This window comes from Colias philodice, chromosome 13, assembly GCF_061535455.1.
Source record: "Colias philodice isolate Cphi_HAF_F1 chromosome 13, ilColPhil1 Martin Lab GWU primary, whole genome shotgun sequence".
Lineage (NCBI taxonomy): Eukaryota > Metazoa > Arthropoda > Insecta > Lepidoptera > Pieridae > Colias > Colias philodice.
Window position 1 is genome coordinate 2,389,452 of NC_143098.1, and position 25,917 is coordinate 2,415,368.

Here is a 25,917-nt window from a genome sequence, read left to right on the forward strand (position 1 = left end):
AAATGTCATTTTATAGTTAACGTGTGTTGTGATTGGTAGTGCCTAACTTTTGAAACTTGTTTTTTAACTTTAGTTTTCGAACTTTAATTATAGAAAGTCACGCAAGTATTAATTAATACAGATATATATTAATGCTAAGTGAAATATAAAAGTAAAATTAAATTACCCTCTAATTAAATATGTCTAAAAATGTTTTGGTCATTGGAAGTGGTGGTCGAGAGCATGCCTTGTGTTGGAAGTTAGCCGATTCTCCGCTAGTAAAACAAATATTCTGTGCTCCAGGCAGCGTCGGCATTTCGTCTATTATCAAAGTTGAAAGTGTCGATCTAAATATAAAAGACTATCCCGTAAGTTCCTATAGGAATTTAAATTCTAATAAGTTTTTTTTTACCTGAATTATAATTTGCATAAACTTTTTTTTTAGTTTTAATGCTTAGCTTGTTCGCTGTTCAATGCAAGATTTATTATATTGAAAATAAAAACATAATCCTAAGTAACATTAATATTCAAACTAGCGCTTACACGCTAACAAACTTAAAGAATTTAAACAAAATTTAAAACCGAAAAACATTAAAATCAAAATATGTAGGCAAACCTTTAATTAGATACTTAATTTGTATTCCAGAGACAATTAAAATAATAGTAGAAATCAAATAAGAATCATATTTGAATATAATAAGTATTACTTACAAATTAGTGAAGGTAAAACTTAATCATGACAAAAAATCTGTATTATCCTACTAAATAACATTTTTAAAAAGCACAATATAACGATGAATTAAAAAATTAGTTCATTTATATTTTTCTCATTTCGTCAGTCAGCATGTGTACATAAAATAAATACTGTGAGAAGAAAAATAAAAAGAAATTAATTGCTTTCTTTTATTTATCACATAAATATAACAATAACAAGTGAAACATACTTGTTCGAAACTGTCATCTAATTATTGATAAACTTCGCCCTGTGCTTTTATGTTGATAACAATGCTAAACTGTTACTTGGTAATTAAAATATATTTGATATAGAACAAAGAAACAAATAAGGGATAGGATTATCTTTGACCGCCTCCTCGGTACAGTGGTTGATGCATAAGCATAGAACCGAGGGGTCTAGGGTTTGATTCCCGGTGGAGACGAAAAAAAAAAGGCTTGGTCTGGCAGGACACAGAAGGCTGATCACCTACTTGTCTCTTAAGAAATTCGATCAGTTAAACAGATGTAAAATGTATCTGCCCCTTACCCCACATGGGACTTCACATTTATTATCTTTGACATTTATAATTTTATAAAAGGAGGAATAAATATTGAATGTTAATTTTTCTCACTTGGAATCTAAGGAATATACAAAATCAAATTAAACTTTACTTAAATTAACGTAAATTGCAGAAATAAAAATAAAATAAAATCATCAGTAGTTATCTCATATCATCAATTGACCATAAAAAACACCTATAAAATCCGATCTTTAATTTGGCAGTTGTTTTTAAAGTTAAATTCTTTGGTTATCAATTTTATATTTTTACGTCTTACGTAAACTATTTACAAATATTAAACAACAATCATTATATTTTATCATTGGAAAAATTGTTTTCTGTTTATTATAATTTTACAGATGTAGTTTAAAAAAATATTTTTTTTTATTATTATAACTACATATATTGAGTTTGTTTTTTTTTTATTTACAATGGTAGGCATTAGCAGAATGGTGCAAACAAAAGGACATAGATCTAGTGGTCGTTGGGCCAGAAGATCCTCTAGCCGATGGGATTGTAGATGCTCTATCAACATATGGCATCAAATGCTTCGGTCCAACGAAAGCTGGAGCAAAAATTGAGGCGAACAAAGACTGGTCGAAGAAGTTTATGACTAAATATCAGATTCCGACAGCAAGATATCAGTCTTTCACTGATGCAAAAGCGGCTAAGAATTTTATCAACACGTGAGTAGACCACCATGTTTGTGGATTTGGTAGTGCTATATTTTGTGAAATAATTTGCCATTAAGTTTTAACCTACTGTCTATTTTTTGTTGTTGTATAAAACCAATAAAAATGCATATCTATGGGGTGGAAGAATGTTACGGGCATATTTACGCATATCGACGCGACGTCAAGCGCCTTTATTGCCTGATTTTTGAATGAAATCAAAATTATACAACCAAATGGTTACAATCTTTACATTTTTCACTCTTAAGTTACACTATGGATAGTTCTAAAAGCTGAATACCTCTGAATACCTAGTTCCTACAGATGTAGGAACTAGGTATTCAGATACACAAAATAATTTATATTAAAATGCCTTTTAGTGCTCCATTCCCAGCCTTGGTGGTAAAAGCATCTGGCTTAGCAGCTGGCAAGGGAGTCGTAGTTGCATCGAGCAAGGAAGAAGCCTGTGCCGCTGTTGATGAGATTTTGACAGACGCTAAATATGGTAGCGCAGGACAAACAGTGGTCATTGAAGAAGTTTTGGAGGGCGATGAAGTTTCTGTAAGTATTTTGGTATAATTTACTGTTTATAGTATTTTTTTTAATAAGTCACAGACACAGTCAGTGAAATATTAAAAAATGGGAGGGTAGTTGGATTTTTTTTGATGTTTTTGATTAATTACTGTGGACAATGAATAATTGAAAGTGGAGAAGGAAAGGAACGAAGTTATTTTCTTTTTTAAATTTAAATTGAACTAAAAAACAAGTTATTTTTGGTTCATACAAAACCAACTACATATTTAAACGATAATATGAATGAAATAATGTTTGTAACCACTTATGTATTGTTCCGAATACATTAAATTAGTAGCTTCAATAGCATTGTTACGACACTTCTTAATGACCAGTTTAGTCTTCATAAAAACCCAAAAAAAGTAAATATATCGTAAGTAGTGTTTGCACGCATCCGTTAAAATTGCAATTATTATTGAACGAATGCAATTTAATGTTTGAGTTGGTATTTTTTGCGGAGAGTAAAACAATATGAAAGCAAGCGACATTTCATAAACTTCTTTGTAACACAGTAATAAAAAAAAATGTGTGCGTTTACTAGTGTACACACGTAAGAAGTGAAACTTCTTTATGACCTTATTTTTCAAAAAATAATTTACTATATTCAACTTTACAGAAATACGTCGAATTACGCGTGGTAGGGATAAGAAAAAGATGGCGCGTAACGAAAAAATGTTACACTAAATTTTTTTCCAACCCCAATAAAGAAGTTTCACTTCAAAAATCATATAGTTAATAGCCACAAAAATATTATGATAAAGTAAGAAGTAAATAATGAACTTTGGAATTTAATAAACATATTAGTTTGGCGTCTCTAACTTGGCATCAAAATCTTTGATGATTTTTTCTTCAAAAAATGTTATTTTCCTTTTTATTATTTATCCACATTTAACGTAGTGCAAAATGTTTTTCATAGCTCCAATGCTACGACTATATTCCTCAAAAACAGATGATGTTACGGCCTCAGTGATTACAAATAACTTACGAAAATAATATCGATAACACGGGTCAAGACGTCGATCATATGTGCGTTTACTGGGGGCTCGATTAGATAACAGTTAATTGTAAAAAAACTTTGTTTTGTTGTTTATAATATGTTGCTAAGAGATAGTACATTTTCGTGACGAAATTTAGCGAGTGATTGAGGAATGGCATAGGTGTGTGATCGCAAAAGAACCAATAACTAATTGTTATCGATTATTGATGGAATTTTATTCTCAAGTTTATAAAATAATACATAGCTTTCCGCCCGCGGCTTCGCCCGCGTTTTCAAAGAATAACCCGCATAGTTCCCGTTCCCGTGGGATTTTCGGGATAAAACCTTTAACCTACCCTATGTGTTAATCCAAGTTTCCGGTTCAGTAGTATTTGCGTGAAAGAGTAACAAACAGAAACACATCCTCACAAACTTTCGCATTTATAATATTAGTAGGATTAATACAGTTATAAAGTAATTTGACTATCTGTACTTGAAATTATTTTGTGATAGGGATGCAATTTTCTCAATAAATTGATTTTCGTATTGGCAATTAAACTTAACAAATGATTCGAAGAGCTTAATCACGACTGTTACGCATGCTGAACTGAGTTAAACAACCTAGCATATGTACTTAAGTGTATTTGATATTGATATAAATTTTAAATTAGACTTATTAGACTATTATAACAAACCAACAAAACTTTGCTTATCTTCTGAGATACTTCATGGCCGAGGACCTAAATATGCTATTAATAGGTACTGTCTAAGTGCATTTACATTTCGCATTGCTCATGTTGATGCCTATATTGACTTTTGACTCTTGTTTGGCCCAAAATGAATTTTGCCCAATTTTCCACAGGTGCTCGCCTTCACAGATGGCGAGACGGTATCTCTCATGCCCCCGTCCCAAGACCACAAGCGCATCGGAGACGGGGACACTGGCCCCAACACTGGGGGCATGGGGGCATATTGCCCCTGCCCCCTTATCACACCGGAACAACTGGCTGATGTTAAGGAACAGGTGATACAAAGAGCCGTGGACGGGTTGAAAGCCGAGGGGATACATTATGTTGGTGAGTTAGACGCAAAGTTTATAAAAATCGTCTTGAAAACATTTTAAGCAATTTGATACTATAGATTCAACATTCGGGTTTTTGTATCACAAAATGTACACTGTTTCAGGAATAATAGAATTGTGCTAGTGTACTGTATTCAAATTTGTTATGGAGTTAGTCCGTTGCAATATAGGTCTATTTACAACATAAATTGTAATTATAGTTTAATTCAACATCAAGATTACTTCAGGTTTTAGCCGGTTCAATTAATTACTATAGATATCATTTAATACGTATGATCGTTCGTAAACAAATACACTTGGACTGTGAATGGAAATCTCTAGAATTTTGTGTGAAAATTTTTTCAATGTCCAACACATAAAACTTAATTTTATAGGTAGACAAAATTTAACGAAACCATCAGGCCAACCAAATGAGCTGTTTACAAATGGTCGTTTAAGCAAAAAGGGATTTGTAACTGCAAGAAAATATAGTTGCTGCTTAAAAAATGACCTCCGTATAGACATAGTAAAAGTAAGAATCACGATCTATGCTCTAACAGAAATATTGTATGATTTAAATAAGAATAATTGAATGGCTGTAAAACTGATGTTAATTATTATGAGACGGCTAGTAACTACCACTTTAACCTTAAACTCGATAATATATGAATGACGTGATTGTAAAAGTATTATCATCTGGGCTTCATTTCAGTATTATCACCAGACACTGAAGCGCGAATCGGGTTATCGAAAGTCGTTAAAATTTTACAATTTTAAACGACTGATTTAAGAAATGATTTTTAAGGAATGACTGATGTTTAAAATTAACTTAATTTTAAAGAAACGTTTTTATATCCCACCAGTTTGTTACGTTGTACCTGAATTCACTATTGAAAATCAAATTTTAAATCCTTGCGTTATATCATTTTCGTAAAGACGTAGAATAAACAACGCACACAAACATTGTCCGAAGCAAAACTCTGTCTATGCGTGTTTGAGGTAGAGTTTTCGAATGAGCGGTTCAAATTTTAGTACTAGACTACAGGCCCATGTTGAAAAAGTTATGGGTCATTTGAACCACCAGGTGACCTATCTAGAACGATATAAGAGCATAAAATAATAAGATTCAGCACTATGCCGTCACTTGTAAGCTGTCCAACTGAGTGCAGATGAGAATTCGAAAGTACAGGTAGAGATTTTTTTCCCTTGTCTCCATGATTTTTGTACGGCGTTGCGGCTGTAAACAGCCCGATCGGGCATTTTTGACGACCTTTCAAAAGGCGATTGTGAGAGAATATACAGTGTAAACTCTATATAACGACACTCGATTTAACGACAAACTCTCTAAAGCGTCAAAATCAATTGCCTTTGGTTGGTTTAGCTTATCTACCATACAATGATACACTCTACATAGCATCGCACCCACTCTCAATAACGACAACAATTAAGTAATAAACTCGACGTCATGCATACCGAACTTTCTAAGAAATTCGTTCTTTTGTTTACAAATTGGGATTGCTTGCACGTGTAGACTGTTTTTGACCATGCCTAATAAGTATGAGTCATGGATTATCTATACATTATCATATTCTTAGTTTCTCACAAAATTTCAAACTGTAAACATGGTTAGTAAAAGAAAATTCAAAAGTATTGACGAAAAAGTTTTATTGATACAATAGAAGCGGGAGAGAAGATAAGTGATGTTGGCAAACGCTTTGGACTATACACAATAGCGTTCAAGTAACATTATTTTTTATGTAAATAACTACTAACACTAGTCTGAAATAAATTTTCTCTTTTTCTAATTCTGATTTTTTTCTCTCCATTTAACGACAACTCTATATAACGCCATAAAATGCACAGTCCCTTCGGTGTCGTTATATAGAGTTTACACTGTATTTCTTTTATATGTAGTAAATACGACTGGTAAATGGTTATCATATACTATTCAGGTGGTCATGCACTTCTGGACTATAGTAACCTAAATCTTACGTAAAGTTTTTTTCCATATTACTGACTTAGTTTGCCAATAATGGCCAAACAGGTACAATCGAGTTTTATATAAGATCGTCACTGACCTCTATAATAACGCTAGGCTATTTTTATACTGTTTAAGTTTGAAGAATCTGGTGTAACTACGACGTTTATTATGCCGAATTAAAACGTAGGGGTTCTCAATTAGGAATGAGCAATCTCAAGTATCTTATGAGCATTAGTTTTTATTATTGTAAGCTGTGAAGAATATCTTCTTTTTCTTTTTATTACCAAATGAAATAACTAGATCCATTGACCTAAAATTTCGGATTCAGATGGTCTAATACTCTAGTTAACTACATACTATGTTTTACATTTTCTGTGTAAAATATTTGTACAATGGTGTGTACCATTGTACAAATATTTTGTTAGTCTGAAATAGCACACGGGCTACACACTTTTGGTAGGCGAAAGATCATAGAAATCGAAGTATACTTAGTAGGGCATTGACCTATAGTAATTGAAATTGTTACAGTATTTTACGGACTGTTTAACATTCTCGTTCACAGACACTCGTCAATATTACTTTCATTGGGATATTTAATTTTTTTCGAAAAACATAAATATATGTCGTACACATTTTAAATTAAAATTGTTATCAAAACACATTTAGATATGTCTTGTTGTTTTGGGTTTTTAGCGAATCTTACAAATTGTTATTTTTATTTACATTTTATTCAGTGCAACTGTTCTCGAACAATCAGTTAACATTATATTACTTTGTATAACATACTTACACCATATAACACAAGAAAATGGGCGTGTTTTCGCTGAAGTTAATACACTGGTCATCAAAAAAATCGACCCACCTACACTATGTTTGCTATTTATCGATTATTTCACAAATAAGTCGTCTTTTATTGTTGTATTTTGTTGTAAGGGTCTGATAACATGCTAATCATTATGTTTTTCGTAAATTTTACTGCACTTAATGATTCTTAACAAATTTTTATACAGAAATACTGTACAGTGTTGATTTGACGGTTTACGGCGGGACAAATTATGCCCGTGTTCCCAGTTCTAAAATGACTTTTTTCGGGATCTCTTGTTCATAACGTTAAGTTTAATAATTGATGCTGTAGTTTTGATTAATTTTCTCTCAAAATAATGGATACTGCTGTAGCTGAGAGGGCCCAAACTGTGGCTCTACTAAAACAGGGGTTATGTCAACTTGCCATGGCTAAAAAGTAAAATCTGAGCTGTTATGCAGTTCGGTGAGTTTACCAAAGGTTTCTAGAGACTGGGCAGTATCGATAAAAATATTGATCTGCAAGAAATAGGGCGGCAACTCAAAGGGACGACCCCTAGATAATGTAATCAACTCTACAAAATCGACAACTGTCTGGTGTAGATCTCTAGTGACGCTTGCGTGATGATAAGGAGGTGGGTATAAATGACAGAACTGTTAGAAGAAGACTTAAAGAGTAGAACCTAAGACCACACAAGCCAGAAACAGGGCCATAATCAGCCACAGCTCATCGACAAACCAGACTTCAATTGACTCGAAATCACGCAAACTGGACTATAGGCCAATAGGAGTCAGTACTTTTGAGTGACAAGATGCGAATGACTTTATATGGTGCTGATAGACGTCTTTATGCCATGCGATGACCAAATGAACGATTTTTTCAGTGCTAGGTAAGAGAAACGGTCGATTATGATGGAGGCTCTGTAAAGTTCTAGAGTGGCATTTCTTTGACAAGACGCACGGAGCTTGACGATAAAAAGATGCTCATTAAATGCTGTTCAATACATTACCGAGGTTTTGGACTATCATGTGGTGTAATATGCCGGCTGTATCTGCAAAAACTTTGAGTCTATGCATGATAATGCTCGGAAACACGTAGAGCGAATCGTGATCCAGTATTTAGAAGAGGTCCGCATTAGAGTTACACTCTGGTTAGCAAAAAGTCTCGATTTGAAACCTACAGAGCACATGTGGGACAATTAAAAAATAAAGCATAGAGCTCGTAATTCAGCCCCTACAACAATAGGAGACCTGAAAACCGCCATTAGGGAAGATTGATAACGAATTCCTCAAGAGACCATCAAAATCTTGATTATTTCTTTAAAATAGTGAACGCAGGCTATCATTCCAGAAAGAAGAGAAAGTACTGAGTATAAATTCGAAGGAAACGTGATCATAAGTTTCATGATTACAAAATAAACTGCATTTGAAATTAAATAAAGAAAAAGCTGAAAATTGAGGATTTTGATCTTTATTCGAAATTGACAATTTTTTTATGATGTTAAATGATTTTATGTGTTTATATTCGTGTAAATATGCACGTTGAATTAATCAGTTCAGTTTCCAAACAAATTTTTTCTTTAGTTTGTGAGAAAACCGCAATTTTCCGTAAAAATGCAGGTGGGTCGATTTTTTTGATGACCAGTGTAGTTTAATTCCCGGGGTTATCTAATGTTTACAGAAGACGATATCACCAGCATATAATACATCTGCATCATATGAGGGTCGACTTGAATTCATAGATTATCTAAAATTATAGTGCACTTATAGTTTTGATAGGCTATGATTATTATTGGATAGATAGTGGATTGGGGACAATCATGACTCTATTTTTCATAGCTGTGATGCCATTTTTGTCTTTGATTACTCTGTCTATAGTTATTTATTTCCTACTATGTATCATGTTTTTTAGAGATATATACTTATAAGATATTTATTATGTAATAAAATGGATGATAAAAAACCTCATTGACTAAAATTTTGTCAACATCGCCATAAGGAAGCGAACCCAAATAACCGGCGATATCATAAAGATGACCATACCATTTTAATACGCAATTAAAAGCCCTTTGTCATGTGCAATCTGTAAGGTAATAAAATCTTATTGTGGCACGGGGTAGTAATTATACCTTATCAAAGGTTGCTGCCCTTACATCAATCCTGAGGCAGACGTTGTACATACTAAGTAAATATCGACTTGTTTATAAAATTTCTTTATCAGATCATCGTTTTGCACGTGCTAGGGCAATGTATTTTGACAGAAATGTATCATTTATGCCCTAATTCAGACTAGAAATTTGAAACCGTGCTTGGGTTGGGAAATAATGAAAAGTTACATAGTCTGTACTTGGTGTCGAACATTTTTAGGAAATTACGTTATCTGCATCCATTCAATAAATAAAGAGGTCTGAAACTAGCAAAACGTCACCTTTAAAAGTTACTAATCCATGTCGTTTTGAATCCTTCCATTCTTCACGATCAGATGATTGCAATGACACCTCACAACTCAAAATCGGTCCAACGGTTTATACTGCAGGGCCTGTCAAAGAAATATTATACATACATACACTCGAAAAACATAACCCTCTTTCTTCCGTAGTCGGGGAAAAATTTGGGAAATTTTTCAATATCTGGTAACATTACACGCACACAGAAGCACCGTGGACGTACAGTGCAGCAGCGGCGAAATGACAGCACACATAGCTTTATGGAAATGACTATAAATCTTTCGGTATAGTTCGGCAACGCTCCATCTGTCTTTTATTTTGTAATCTAAGGTTAAGATAGAGCCAAGGCTTAAAAATTAAAATATGTAATGGGAAAAAGTATAGGAACGGAACGAAGAATTATTACATTTATATAACATACTAACACAAAGATAATTTTCTATATTTCTACCACCATTCTCGATAACCATTCGAAAACATGTACGTCAAATACTATAACTACACCGTGGTCCGTGTCAATAACCTCTGGCCCCTGATTATTTATATGTGTGATATTGCAAATAGGTTTAGTTGATAACTAGCGAAGTTTAAAGGTCAGCTCTCGAACTTGAGAAATGCTTAGTTTGTTTCGAGATGAAAACGTCATAGTATAACGGTAAAAGATGCATAATGCAAGAAATTTTATTGATCAGATGCTGTTATTGTGGATATAAAATGCGTCATAGTTGGTAATTTTATTTATTTTCACAACTACTATTACATAATATGTATAACAACTATTAATATGAATTTATTGGGGTTTTAAAATTTCCTTAAGGTCTTCTTTGGAATCTACTAAACTTTGTTTTGTTAAAGTTTATATAATTTTGGCCTCCTTTTATGTAAAATGTACAAACTACCATAATATGCATTATTCACCTGTACATAGGCCGGTCTAATAGTTGCAAATAATTTTCATTTATTTAGCAACTTATTCAACATTTAAATAGGTTTTAAGTCTTGTAGGGTAGGTATTACTTAAGTTTTGGCACTAAAAATAAAAAGTAATTTAACTATTGAATAACTTATTTTTATTACATCTCTTATTGATAACCAATGCCTTAATTATGAATACAGTGGCGATAAACAACGATAACAATGGACAAACAACCAATCTTATTACATTACAATAAATCGCATAATATATTCTATTACCTAAGCCATAGAGTTGAAATTTGAAGGTATTAAATTAGATGAGGGTAATGTTTGAAAAAGTTGCGTCTGGCTTGTTTTGAGACTGGCTGACTTATTGTATTGATGTAAGCAAACAATTGACTGCGTAATACAAGTAGTCGCCAATGGTACGCAATGTCAAGGTTCATCCACGGATATCACATGTTATATATTCCTTGGAACACATTATAAGAAATTACAATATAAGCGATAGGCAAAAAATAAAATAATGATAATGAAACTAATTCGGAATGCAGACAGAAAACTCTATCGACGAAAAACACACACGTAACAAGTTAAAAATCAAACGAAATAGGACTAATAAAATAGCTGATATAAGACCTAATGTGTAGGAAATACACCAACTCCTTAAAATTTAAATTAAAGTAGAGCTAGCATAGCCTCCTATGATCTGTGCGAAACTTTACTTTACAATTTACATCTATTTCTTATAATGCTATAAGATATATTATAATGTAAAAAATGTTATTCTAGGTGTGCTGTATGCCGGCATGATGGTCACAAAATCGGGACCAATGACGTTGGAATTCAACTGTCGTTTCGGTGACCCAGAAACCCAAGTTCTGATGCTGCTTCTCGAATCTGATCTATATACCATCATGAGGGTATGAATAGATTTTATAACACATTTCAATAAAAGAATTGCAGAATTAATTGAGCTAAAAATGCATTCCCTAACCTTAACTACCAACAAAAAATGTGATGGGAAATTAAAAGACTAACAATTATACTGTAAGATAAAAAAGTTTTAAAAAGTACCTACTAAAAATGTATTCGTTTTCAATTTTTCAGGCATGTGTCGATGGCACATTGAAGCAAGTGCAAGTGAAATGGGAGACAGAAATGTGCGCCGTGGGTGTTGTGATCGCTTCTAAGGGTTATCCAGTGACATCAACTAAGGGATGCGTTATTAGCGGTAAGTTATATTATCAAGATACTTTTTAAGAAAAAAAAAAAGAAATATTCTTCATTTCGAACTTCTTTATTTGTTTTCCATACTTTGAACTATCGCCGTAAATTTTTCTTTAAAAAAATTGCAAATTCAACAGTAAAAACTTGTGCCCTAAATTCCGGCCAATTTTGAATAAGGTGTCTCTAAAGCCTTCCTGTTCTCGACTATAAAACCCTTATCCATAACCATATTTGAAACTTTCCAGAACATTTAAATCCTCATATTTTTAGACGACGCGGTTGGCGCAGTGGTAAAGTAACTGCCTACTGAGCCGACGGTCCCGGGTTCGATCCCCGGTCAGGGCAAATATTTGTGTGATGAACTCAATTATTTGTTCTTGGGTCTGGGTGTTATCTATATATGTATTTATTAAATATTATATTTATCGTCGCCTAGTACCCACAACACAAGCCTTAATTGAGCTTACTGTGAGACTAGGTCGATTTGTGTAATAATGTCCTGTAATATTTATTTATTTATTTATTGAAATCTCCAAACTAACCACAATTTCTTCCAGGTCTCTCCCAAGTGCAAGCCCAACCGAATATCGTAGTATTCCACAGCGGAGTGGCCCGTGGAGCCAACGACTCATTGGTCACAGCCGGAGGTCGGGTTATACTGGTCGCGGCCAAACGTAGCTCCCTTCGTACTGCAGCATCTGTGGCCACTTCTGCGGCTGCTGCTATTGACTTCCCTGGAGCTCAGTATAGGAAGGATATAGCCCATAGGGCTTTCTCGAAGTAAGTATGAGGAAAAGGTTTTTAAGGTTTGCATTTGTTTGTAGATTTTTTGATTAGAATGGGAGCGTTTCTGCACATTACTGAAGGGAAACCCATAAAGATTTCTATAGGTAAGTATTTTACCGTTAGACGTAAGTACTCAATAGATAGAAAGAAAAGTTTATTTCGGTTGTCGGTTGTCAATAGTTTTATCGTAGTTTGTGTAGAGAATTTATTTGTTCTTAGAATGTTTTTGATGACATGATTTTATTCAATCTATAAATAATTTTCTATAATAAGATTCAGGAATCACCCCACGGAAATGTCGAGAAAATGTTTTTATAAAAGTGCTCTCAACTTAAAAGAAAATGGTTTCATTCATAGACCATATAATTTACTTATTTCAATTTTTAAAGAAATTGTGCTTAAGGTAAAACGGTTTGTTTCAGTTCCGTAATCGCATGAAGGATGAAGATCTGATCACTGTCATTCATTTTTATTTTTCAATATTTTTTATCCTGTATGCATTTTGTTTCCCTAATAAATACACATTCCATTAATTTCGTTTTTCATTTGTTTCCATTTTTTTTACCTTAGTAGTCATTCGGGTTCATTAAAGTCAAGAAAAAATGTGATGAGGAGTTACAAGTACAGTTTCCCAAAAGTTTTAACATCGAATCACACCTTTTATATGACCCGAATTGAATTACAATTATTATAAACAAATAAAACCATTCTTCAACCATTCTTCTAAAAGAGCACATTTCATAATATCCCGCCCATTAACTGTCATGATTCATGTGGACTGATATTTTTTCTAATGCAATGCGGTCAGAGCAGTGTTCATTGTAAACCTCAGGAATAGGGCAACACAACCTTACCAATGCAATAACGTTAATTACAAGGAAGACATTATAACGACAAATAAATACTGTACAATTAATAATAAAGCGTCGGAATTGAGCCCATACCTACACTCCAAAACGTTGATTCACCTCTTTCGAGACCAAATAATATGATCTCCGGAAAAAAACATAATATGAACCTAATCTCTTGTATTTTAACGAATATTTGCATAAAATAAAACATTATCTGTAACTCGAGACAATGTTTCAAAAGAAACACATTTTTATATGAATCTTACTTCAGAAAACATGCACCAAGTGCTCCCCTAACAACCTTATAAAAAAAAGACGGGTTGCACTCCGGGAGTGCCGGCAGAAGTGAAAACTTGATTATTAACGTTGAGCATGTTTGATATTTTGGAATGGTATCCGTCTTACGCTTTTTCGATCAGGTCACGTGTCCTGACGCGAGTTTAAGCTTTTATACCCATTACAGAAAAAGTGCTCAACGCCGCTAAAGAAGTTTTCACTTCAAAAAACTGCATATATTTAATTTAAACCAAATGTATAAAATTTTCATTGCTTCCAGGATAAACGGCCTCTCGTACCTCGAGAGTGGTGTAGACATAGACGCGGCTGCTAACCTCGTGCGAATCATTGAGCCAGTGGCCACAGCGACACATAGACGTGGTGTTCTTGGGAGACTTGGGTGTTATAGCGGCCTCTTTCAGTTATCTGCTATGGACTCACGCTTCAAGGACCCCGTGTTAGTGCTGGGGACTGATGGAGTTGGGACTAAGCTGAAGGTAAGCATACTGTGAAAAAATTGGTTGTCTGTAAAGTCGGTTTACTGACGATAGTTGAACGTGACAACGTCCGATTGTGCTTCTTTGTCGCTCGTTCCGCGCTCTCGCTTGCACTTCAAGCCTATGGAACGCCTCAGAGCGAGGTAACGCCGCATGAGTCATGTTTTTTCGTGCGTGCAGCTGGCTCTATCGAATTATAAGACGTTGTCACGTCAAAACATAATTTGCACTCTATTTGCAGCTTTGCAGATTATAGGTGCAAAGATTCCGTGCTGGTACAGAGAACTGACGGCGTGGGCACTAAGCATAACGTAAACATGTTTACGTCAATATCTACCAGAACAGGACGTTGAATTTAGTTTCAAGTTCTGTTTTAAGATTATAGGTGCAAGATCCCATCCCATTGGTGCAGGCATTTTATCATTCACATTCACACGAATCTTATCCTGGCAAAAGACATAAACATGATTAGCCAAATAGCTACAGCCTTTCTCATGGATCTACTTCTGGCATATAATTATCATAAATACATGCTCGTATTCCACTTAAAAAAATGACGTGTGGCACTCGGGGACTGCCGCGGTAAAGCTATTGCATGCTATGCCTTCAAGCCACACCTCCGCCCGTCGGAGTGGGGAGCGTGAGGTTTTTTCGTTACAGAATTTCTCGATTCGGTCCCCGCGCTCAAGGCCCGCGATAGAAGCTATGCAATATCTTAAAAATATCATTCCTTTTCAGATTGCAGAAATAATGCAAAAATACGACTCACTAGGCCAAGATCTCGTAGCTATGTGCGTGAACGATATCCTATGCGCGGGCGCAGAACCGTTCGCGTTCCTGGACTACATGGCGTGCGGGAGATTGCAGCTAACCACCGCTACTGCTATTATAAAGGGCATTGCTAATGCGTGTTTGATGTCTGGGTGTGCTTTGTTGGGTAAGTCCTGGAAATAAATTTATTTTGAGTTATGAATAATATATTTTTATTGGTTTATTATAAGCTAACTGGATTAAAAAAAATCCTAACCTCCCCAGTGGCACTTATTATAACCTGATGATCAAAATGCTTTTTAATTATATCAGATTATGATTAGGTAAAACTGTTAAACGAACTCTAGATAAACATCTTACTTGATTTTTACAATAGCAAAACTTCGTGCCACTAATTTAACTTCACTGTTGTTGCCGGATATCAAATAATATATCTCGCCACTTGACTTCAAAAAGATCCTGCATCGTGACAAAATAAATGTTGTTTTCCGTTCTTATATAGCAATCTAAATTCCCTTACTCAGGTGGTGAAACAGCAGAGATGCCGTCAATGTACGACATAGGCAAGTACGACTTGGCCGGTTTCGCAGTAGGAGTAGTTGATAACCTGAAACAATTACCTCGTATGAAGGAAATTCGGGCTGGAGATGTTGTATTAGCGCTACCTTCTACTGGAGTTCATAGTAACGGGTATAGTTTGGTGCAGAAGATTATGGCTGAAACTGGGCATAGGTGAGCATTGGAAAAAATATTTTGTTTGCTTTGATAATAAATAGGGGTATTCTAATTACTGAAGCCAAAAATTTATTGAACTGAATCTGATAAATTTACCTGTTTGACCCGATAAACCATATTATTTGTGTCAGTCAATTAATAATTATAAAAACTCTTTTTGCCCACTTTTTGCAGTCATTCTTCACTTTGTTATCTAAAGGATAATCACAGAAAATTCAGAATACTTTATCATTGCAATTTACTCATAAATTTTCTTACAAATGAACTCAAACTCAAATGAAATCTTATTTCAGTTTCCACGACAAAGCTCCATTCAGTACTACAAACAAAACTTATGGAGAAGAATTCTTAGAACCCACAGGCATTTACGTAAAAGCTCTGTTACCAGCGATAAAGAAAGGTCTAGTTAAAGGTCTAGCGCATATAACTGGAGGTGGTTTGTTGGAAAATATACCCAGGATCCTACCAGCTGGAGTCAAAGTTAAATTGGACGCTATGAAGTTCAGGATAAAGCCGATTTTCGGATGGTTACAAGCTAAGGGTAAGCAATGTTTTATAGAATAGCGAAACGACATTATTTCTTGATATACATGACATTTTTACTTGCCATTTGCCATTGCACTTTTATTTAGACTATTGTGAAGAAATGGAGAAAATAAAATTGCAGCATAACGACACATTTATTTTGCAAATTTTAACAAGAAAATCAACGCTTATATTATGGCTAGCTATTATATTATATAGGCTCATGCCCTCCGCGTGGATGGCTGGTAGGCATGGCGGCTGGTTGGAGGGGGGGTCAACATGGCGGCCTAGCTTGACAGGGTGACAGCCGACAGGCGACGTCACGTCCGTTACACTATATACAAGCCTTTCAACATTTTTTGCTGGCATAATAAACTTTTTTGTTGAAGATTTTTTCTAAATAATAATAGCTCAATTCCCAAGTCATATTTACGTTTGTAACGAATTAAATTGTCTGTGCTTTCGGAAATGAAAAGAGCCAATTTATAATCATTTTCAAATTTCATATTTATTTATCGACATTATTAAAAGTACTTCACAAACACCAATTTGTACACAAAAACAAACAATTTTCATCGAAATCATCACAATATTTTCACCCAGGAATGGTATCAGACTTCGAAATGCTCCGCACATTCAACTGCGGTATCGGTATGGTGGCCATCGTGGACCCGGTGTGCCTCAAGGAGTTCCTCGCTACTGTGGACGGGACTATAGACGTGGTTGGTTCGGTGGAGGCGTTTGGGAAACAGGGTAAGGAGTGGACCTTATTAGTATGCTGTTAGAGTTGATTTTTGTACGACGTGTTCCGCGCTAATGTAGATTGGACTATAGACGTGGTCGGTTCGGTGGAGGCTATTGGGACACAGGGTAAGTGGGAGTGCACCTTATTACTGTAATAATAAGGTAGGGAGTGGACCTTTTTAGTACGGTGCTGGAGTTGAATTTTGTACGAAGTGTTCCGCGCTACTGTAGATTGGACTATAGACGTGGTTGGTTCGTTGGAGGCGTTTGGGAAATAGGGTAAGTGGGAGTGGACCTTAGTATGGTGTTAGAGTGGAATTTTGAATAAGTTAATGTGTTGTCTCAGTAGTGAGTATTAAAGTTATCGGTAAGCTGAAATAGGTTGTATTGCTATTATGAAAAGATTGAATTTTGGATAAGAATATAACGTATGTAATAATTATCTAGATGAATGATAAACGGAAATGGAACGTTTAAGTTGAATTTCGAGTGCTTACTTCTTCGTCTTATAGACCACATTGCGAATTTTCTTGTCTGATAAATGGTTTAATTACTTCCTATAATCAAATTATATTCCACACAAACATGAAACAATATAAGTTTCCGTCTTTTTTATAATAACCTTTTTTCTAATAAATAATTTTACACACAAGATACTTTATTTAATGCTAATAAAAATATTTTTAATTCGTTTTTTACTTGTCATAGGCGGTCACCAAGTAGTAGTAGACAACTTCAGCGAAGCAATGGCCCCATTAAGCAGCCCATACACGAGCGGTGCGCACGCGCCGCTAAAATCGCTCTCGTATAAGGACAGTGGAGTCGATATTGAGGCTGGAGACTCGCTTGTTTCTCTTATTAAACCTTTGGCTAGGTGAGTACTTAAAAAATAATAATTTTAGTGATTAAAATATATTAATTTTGTAAATTCTATTTTAAAGTCTAAAGTCTGCTTTTATATTCTTATATATTTTCAAATATTTATAAAGATTTTAATACTATGTAATTAATTAAGGTATCTGGGAATATAAGAGTTACTTAAAAAATTAAATATTTTATTAATTGTAGATCGACTTCTCGTTCGGGAGTACTTGGTGGTTTGGGAGGATTCGGAGGATGCTTCCAGTTGAAGGCTATTGAACAAGAATATAAGGTAAAATAATTATAAAGAATATACTTTATTATATTCTTATATTATGCAATCTGCTTATATTATGCAATTCCATTTCCTAAAACCTTTTTAGAAGATTTTTTTTGCTTTTACTTTTTAAAATTAAATCATATACAAACACAAATACACATTATCGTTATCAATTTAGAATTACACAATGTTGTCTACAGATCATTTCAATAAAAACTGTACATTTATCTACAGCCATACGAATTATCTTTAATTTTTTGAAGTGAAACTTCATTAGGCGCGTTGAGAGTAAACTTTCAAGGTGACGTCGTGGAATACGGCGACGATTTTGGTATCTTTAGATCTTGCCAGTTTCATTCTGAAACGTGCACATACGCTCTTATTAAAGTGAAACTTTTATTACATCGTCTCAAACTTTTTGGTCTGTGTAGCGCATGTCGCGTGACGGTCGGCTGCCGAGTAGGTATAAAGCAGTGTTCGGAAAGTTTCACTTTTACCGTGGTTTCATAAAACCACACAACATTTTTTTTATTTTTTTTTTTTATTTTTTTTCCCAGGACCCAGTCCTAGTCCTGGCAGCAGATGGAGTAGGCACCAAGCTGAAGATAGCGCAAAAGATAAATCAACACAGTACCATCGGTATAGACTTGGTGGCGATGTGCGTTAACGATATCCTGTGTAATGGCGCCGCTCCACTGTCGTTCTTGGATTACTTTGCGTGTGGATCGTTGGATGTTAATGTTGCTAAGGTATTTCATCATCATCATCTTAATACTATTATAAAGGCAAAAGTTTGTAAGTATGGATGTATGGATGTATGGATGTTTGTTACTGTTTCACGTAAAAACTACTGAACCGATTACAATGAAATTTAGCACACATATAGAGGGTAACTTGGATTAACACATAGGATAGGTTTTATCCCGGAAATCCCACGGGAACGGGAACTATGCGGGTTTTCCTTTTAAAACGCGGGCGAAGCCGCGGGCGGAAATCTAGTTAGCCCATATATGTTCCCACTACTTGGACACGGGCCTCCCATAAGAGATTAGGCCATAATACACCACAAACACACTAAAAAACTTTTACATAGTACTACGGAAAAGGATTTTTGAAAATTTGATTTTAACCACCTTCTTTTTACGGTCAAAGTGTGACGTTGTAGTGGGTAGTCCTTTATTCGTAATTTTTATATATCCTGGTTTAGCAAAGAACTTTTTTTGAATAAATATATTGAAAAATGCTTTTAAATTCGTAAGCAATATGAAATAACAATTTATATTATTGTTTTTTTTAGGATGTAGTGTCTGGTGTGGCCGAGGGATGCCGACAGTCTTCAGCTGCGCTTATTGGTAATTTGTTTTTAATTATTGCATTAAATCAATATGCACATAGGTATATCTATATGATCAGATCAAAATCACAAAAAAAAAAAAATTATGATCAGAATACATCTTTTCATATAAAAAACTTAGTCACAAATAGTTATAAATTATTATTTCTAGGTGGAGAAACAGCAGAAATGCCGGGCATGTATGAGCCCGGAGTATACGATATTGCGGGATTCGCACTCGGTGTGGTCGAACGAACACACATCTTGCCCAAGATCAATGATATTACGGTAATTATAAAATATATTTTAGGTTACTTTTATGAAAAGAATGGAAAAAATAGGAGTTGTCAATTAATCTTCATATTTCAGGTTCACATGTATCAATTTATCGAATTGCGAATAAAAAAATGACAAATGATCACTTTTATTCCACTTGTCTTTTTAAATACATAAATTAAATCTCTAAAAAAGGGCAATGGTATGGCAAGGTATTATTTGAGCAGGAACTATAGAACTTCAAAAGAAAAGTAACCGGTTTAAACTATCCATAATTTTATAATATCATCCTTTTTATTCATCTCTTAATTAATATTCTCTGTAGGTGGGAGACATAATAATCGGGTTGCCATCTAACGGAGTGCACAGCAACGGTTTCAGCTTAATTCACAGTCTTATGAAGAAAGCCAACCTGACCCTCAATGATAAGGCGCCTTTCAGTGAAGATGGACTTACTTTGGGTATGTGTAAATTAGTATATATTTAAAAAAGAATGAATAAAAAATTTAATGTTAGAATATCGATTTTTTCAAGTGAATATGTACTGTTCAAATAAATTATGGAATTCATAATAAACGAGAAAGAAGGTAAATATTTATATCTTCTATAAATAATATAAAAAATCTCCAAAATTCTTTTTTTAGTTTGGTTACTCGTAGACTAGTTTTTATATCATCAAAGGTATCTTGGTAGAACAACGTTTACCACGTTAGTTAAGAAAATATTTAAAACCATTAATTTCTTCAAATTTTCAGGTGACGAGCTAATCAAACCGACCCGTATCTACGTGCCCAGTGTGGTACCGGCTTTACAGCGAGGCTTTGTTAAGGCGGTGGCACACATAACTGGGGGTGGTCTATTGGAGAACATTCCGAGAGTCATACCGGAGTCTGTTAGAGCACGCCTTAATGCGCATTGGTGGAATGTGCACCCGGTAAGTAGATAATTAAGAATTATATAAAAAAGATCTCATTTGTATATCATATATATAAAAAATCATATACTAAAAATATACAATACTAAAAAACAGAGGAAAATATGCATGGTTCTAAAATGGTGTCTATTAGGTGCGGTAACGCGCACTTTTAATCACTATATAAATAACTAACTTTAATTATAACACTGTATATACGCAAAAGATGTGGTTATTATTCCCTTAAAATGAAAGGACTTATAATGGAATTTCTTGATGGAAAGTCTATTAGCAATGTTTTAAAGGACTAATATTATATGCCTATATATTAAATACCTAATATTATACGCCATGTTCATAGCTTTACGGAATAATTGAAAAACTTCTTAATTTATATTTTAATACTATAATTATTTTGACAGGTATTCGCATGGATAGCGGACGCTGGTTCAGTGAAAGACGAAGAAATGTTGCGTACATTCAACTGCGGTATCGGAATGGTTCTCATCGTATCACCTGAACATCAAGCTGAGGTAAAATTGCTTCTATTATTACAGTCAATATCATATAAGAGGAATTTAAGGCATTACAGTAAATTTTCTTAATTTAACTTTCATTAGTAATTTTTTTGGTCCATCACAATTATAAATTCACATTTATAAATTAACGAGCAACAAATAATAAAAAAAACTTCAACAGAAGTTAAATATTCAAAAAAAGTTTTATTTTTCCCTCCTATCATAACATGTTTTTTTTTAAGCTATTGAATAGCTTCTATCGCGGGCCTTGAGCGCGGGGACCGAATCCAGAAATTCTGTAACGAAAAAAACCTCACGCTCCCCACTCCGACGCGGAGGTGTGGCTTGAAGGCATAGCATGCAATAGCTTTACCGCGGCAGTCCCCGAGTGTCACACGTCGTTTTTTTCTTTATTCTTCCCACCTTTTTACATGTTCTATTTTCAAATTTCCCTCCAGGTGATGAACATAACCCGCTCATTCGGTGCAATGGTGATCGGCTCGATACAAGCTCGCCCCGCGGGTGGGGCCCGTGTACTGGTTGATAATTTCGCGTCTGCACTCGATTTTACCAGACGTATGCCGCTGTTGACTAATAAGAAGGTTAGTTTTTGTGTTTTTTTTAGTTTGGGATTTGCGATTCTATTGATAATGAATTATAATGTTTAATGTGACAGGTGAGTTGGGATTTTTCTGTACTTTTTTTTAGCTAGGGAATAGCTTAGTTTTCTACAGTTCAATAAATTTAAATTTTTAAAATGAGAAAGTGAGTTGGGATTTTTGTCGATTTTTTTTTGTTAGTATTCACGCGCTATGCTGCGTAGGGCGTGACAATGTGTTATAATCGCCATATAATATGATGATAATGATTGTGATTGTTTATGACAGGTTGCAGTGCTAGTGTCGGGCAGCGGCAGCAACCTGCAGGCGCTGATAGACAGCACGCGCGACCGCACGCAGTGCATGTGCGCTGAGATCGCGCTCGTGGTCAGCAACAAGCCCGACGCGTTCGCGCTCAAACGCGCTGAGAACGCCGGGATACCCGCGCTGGTAAGTAGCGGCGCTGAGAGACAGCGCTGAACTATTGGAGTCAATAAAAAATAAAAATAAAATAAAAATTATTTATTGAACAAGGTCCCTTACATCATAATACAGACCCCAGACTCCCAGCTTATATATCTATACTTATAATAAATCTGTAGAGAGGCCAATTCTGTACATGAAATATATTTAAAAAAAAACTATGAAGGGGTGATAAGGGATCGCTACTGATGCCAAAAATGCAATCAGTAAAATTTTTGTCTGTCTGTCTGTCTGTCTGTCTGTCTGTCTGTCTGTATATTCGTTATAGAAACAAAAACTACACGACAGATTTTAACCAAATTTGGCACAATTATTCTTCATACTGGGCAGGTTATAGTAAAAGAATCATGTAAATCGGTGTAGAAACACCAAAGTTATACAGACATGAAATACGCTATAAGTCATCGCGCGAGAATACAGAATCATGCCATAAGGATTATTTTTGTGTATCAGTTGCCGCGTTCGACGCGCTTCGCGGCGGGAGCTATAAATTATAATAATAATAGTTTAAAAAAACTAAAAAACACGCTTTTTATAGAAAACCGAACTAAAAAATAGAAAATTTTATCAAATTAGTGTATTGTCATCGGTCCTCAATAAATCTACAAAGTTTGAACGAAATCTGGCCGTTTAAAGTGGGTCAAAATCGCGCCCAAAGAAGTCGGTTACAAACATACAAACATACAGGTGAAGCTAATATAAAGCGTGTAAAAAGGCGGCGGGTCTGCACCCGTTTCGCGTTGTCACGGCATCACGTGTGAACGGCTGAACCGATTTCGATAATTCTTTTCTATTATATTCATTGAAGTACGAGGATGGTTCTTATGTAGAGAAAACATAAATATGTACCACGGGCGAAGCCGGGGCGGACCGCTAGTATCCCATATAGCTTTCGCTGTGTTTCAGGAGTCTGTGCCTTCCCGATACATTACATCAGAATAGTTCAATAGTAATTAGTAACAAAAGAAAATTTTTACTTAATGTTGACAAACGATAACTGCAACATGCGCGTAACACCATCAGTGTGCTAGTGTTTATAGGTCGTAACATCGAGCCTTAGAGATATGTACATATTAGTTTAAAAATACTCTCGCTATCAAAAGTAAAAACATACTTCCACGTATTTTTTACTGGACATCTCATTACTAAATCATATAAAATGACCCATATTTACCGATTTAAACTATACAGGTGTTCAACCACAAAGAATACGCGTCTCGCGAAGAATTCGACCGCGCAATTTCAAAGGCTTTGGAATCGCATCGCATCGACCTCGTGTGCCTTGCCGGATATATGAGGATACTGTCTGCTGAGTTTGTGCAAAAGTGAGTATATTTTTGTTAAATTTTGTGTTAACTGTCTTCTGATTTGAACCATTTCGTTGAAGGTATATTTTGTAAGAGTGAATTTATAATTTTGGTTGATGTTAAGTTTGAATTAATGTAAAAACCGGCAGCTTTTGCTTTCTGTTATTTTCCTCTAGATTGATCAAAAGTATGTTGTCTCTTTCTTTCATATCGCCTCTTGGTGAATTTGTGCAAAAGTATCTAATATTTTCGCCATGTTCTTTCAAATTATGTATGTCATATTTATTACAGTAAAAGTTATTTTCGGAACTTAATTTAGTGCTTTCTCCGAAATTACTAAGCTGGACTTGTACACAGTTTACTTCTTTAAGGATGTAATCAACTGGTAACTCGTTTAACAAATATATTATAATATTTTATTCATAATTCAATATTTGTAGATGGAAAGGCAAGCTAATAAACATCCACCCGTCACTACTGCCCAAGCACCCGGGTCTCCGCGCGCAAAAACAGTGTCTCGAAGCCGGTGACACCCTCTCTGGTTGTACTGTTCATTTTGTTGATGTAAGTATTTAAAAAAAATTTTTTTTACTCTCTTTTACAATTTTAATAATTTTACTTAATCGTTTTTAGCATAAATTTTATCTGTGCTGAAACACTCTAAAAATTTTTTTTTTTCAAATGAATTCCAATACTCAATGGTGATTAAAGAATATGTCTTACTTTTCCACACAGTAAATTTATTGAAGTAAAACTTCTTTAGGCGCGACTAGGGAGTAACTCAGATTTATTTTCTGACGGAAGTAACGCTTACTATAGTCTGCGTAGTTTCCGCCATTTAAAAATAACAATTCTGATTGGTTGTAAGTATATGTCATATACTACACGCTTCTTGACTTATACGCCAGCTAGTGGCAAATATCATAATCAATTAGGATTATTTATTTTCAAATTTTCAAACGGATCAATTGTGAATAGCAAAGTGAATGAAAAATTCAACAGTTTTAAAAACATTATTTTAAATTGCAAAATTTTTTGAAAATCTCTAAATATACTTGTTTATTTATTACTTTTAAAATAAGTAAATTAAAAATAAAAATAAACATGTTGCGGATTATAATCAATCTATTTTAAATATTGCTGAAGACAAAGTAGTATCCATAGCAACAGATAATATGTATATAGGTTGTCATTCAGTTGAACAAGAAGCATATGTACGCCAACAATTTCATAAAATGTCAGTTATTGATACAGAAGGATCGCCTTATGAAATCATATTAGTTCTTAACAAATTTTACATTATTACAACCAATATTGATGTATCTGATGGCTTAGCCAACGGTTGTGTTGGAAAGTTAGTGTATATTGAACGTGATGACAGTGATAACATCATACGCTTATGGCTTGAGTTTCCTGGTAAGATAGGAGAGAAAATTAGGAAAAAAGCTGCCCATCATATTCAAACTCTAAACATTAGTAGAACAGCAGTCCCAATTTTATGAAGATCGTCATCTGTACCAATGAATAGAAATAAGACAATATTTGCAAAGAGAAATCACTTTCCATTAGTATCTGCTTGTGCGCTTACAATACATAAGTCTCAAGGTGGTACTTTTGATCAAATCGTTTATGAATACAATAAAAGTCACAGTCAGCAGCTGTTATATGTAGCATTATCACGAGTAACTGATATAAATGGATTGTTCATTGTCTCAAACACCGATGACAACAAATTTTATCATGGAAGAAAGCGTCCAGGGGGAATAGTTGATTTACAGTGTGAATTTGAAAGACTTTCAAATTCTCGCCTAATAACACAACAGGAAGAATTATATAACCTTGTAAATGAGAGTAACATTACACTATTTTCCTTCAACTGCCAAAGTTTACGTGCTCATGTTTCTGATCTGAATGATAAAGTATTAAAAAGGTCCACATTGCTGTTATTTTCCGAAACTTGGATGAAAAATGACGAACAAATTCTTATTGAAAATTTTTATTGCGTTACCCAATACAAACGACCCAACTCAACTGCTGGTGGAGTAGCTGTATATCATTCATCTACAGATACACTGAACAATGTAACACCAATTCAAAATATTTCACCAACTATATTATCACAAATTTCCGATGAGGTTTCACAAATTGGTGACATCGCCTTGGTTCGATGTGTTAATACGAACGACCAACCTGTGATTATCGTTGTTATTTATATTTCTACAAATACTAGCCTGACAAATATCATAAAATTTATT

At 34.5% G+C, this 25,917-nt stretch overlaps 1 protein-coding gene across 2 annotated transcripts in view; it reads left to right on the top strand.

Moving 5' to 3' along the window:
- Positions 1 to 25,917, top strand: part of Gart (trifunctional purine biosynthetic protein adenosine-3 Gart) — a 27,790-nt gene continuing 1,873 nt past the window's right edge. For both annotated transcript variants that reach the window (XR_016316466.1, XM_089702125.1), the window contains exons 1-24: positions 1 to 347; positions 1,692 to 1,939; positions 2,305 to 2,485; positions 4,336 to 4,549; positions 11,470 to 11,600; positions 11,788 to 11,911; positions 12,465 to 12,687; positions 14,101 to 14,317; positions 15,056 to 15,254; positions 15,613 to 15,820; positions 16,117 to 16,364; positions 16,952 to 17,101; positions 17,801 to 17,966; positions 18,161 to 18,245; positions 18,791 to 18,982; positions 19,531 to 19,585; positions 19,739 to 19,854; positions 20,168 to 20,303; positions 20,598 to 20,776; positions 21,178 to 21,288; positions 21,732 to 21,875; positions 22,161 to 22,322; positions 23,547 to 23,680; positions 24,103 to 24,226. Coding sequence is in view for 1 of the 2 variants with exons in the window: in XM_089702125.1 (XP_089558251.1) it covers positions 180 to 347; positions 1,692 to 1,939; positions 2,305 to 2,485; positions 4,336 to 4,549; positions 11,470 to 11,600; positions 11,788 to 11,911; positions 12,465 to 12,687; positions 14,101 to 14,317; positions 15,056 to 15,254; positions 15,613 to 15,820; positions 16,117 to 16,364; positions 16,952 to 17,101; positions 17,801 to 17,966; positions 18,161 to 18,245; positions 18,791 to 18,982; positions 19,531 to 19,585; positions 19,739 to 19,854; positions 20,168 to 20,303; positions 20,598 to 20,776; positions 21,178 to 21,288; positions 21,732 to 21,875; positions 22,161 to 22,322; positions 23,547 to 23,680; positions 24,103 to 24,226 (3,915 nt within the window). In the remaining variant the exon portion in view is untranslated. The remainder of the gene's footprint in view (positions 348 to 1,691; positions 1,940 to 2,304; positions 2,486 to 4,335; positions 4,550 to 11,469; positions 11,601 to 11,787; positions 11,912 to 12,464; positions 12,688 to 14,100; positions 14,318 to 15,055; positions 15,255 to 15,612; positions 15,821 to 16,116; positions 16,365 to 16,951; positions 17,102 to 17,800; positions 17,967 to 18,160; positions 18,246 to 18,790; positions 18,983 to 19,530; positions 19,586 to 19,738; positions 19,855 to 20,167; positions 20,304 to 20,597; positions 20,777 to 21,177; positions 21,289 to 21,731; positions 21,876 to 22,160; positions 22,323 to 23,546; positions 23,681 to 24,102; positions 24,227 to 25,917) is intronic.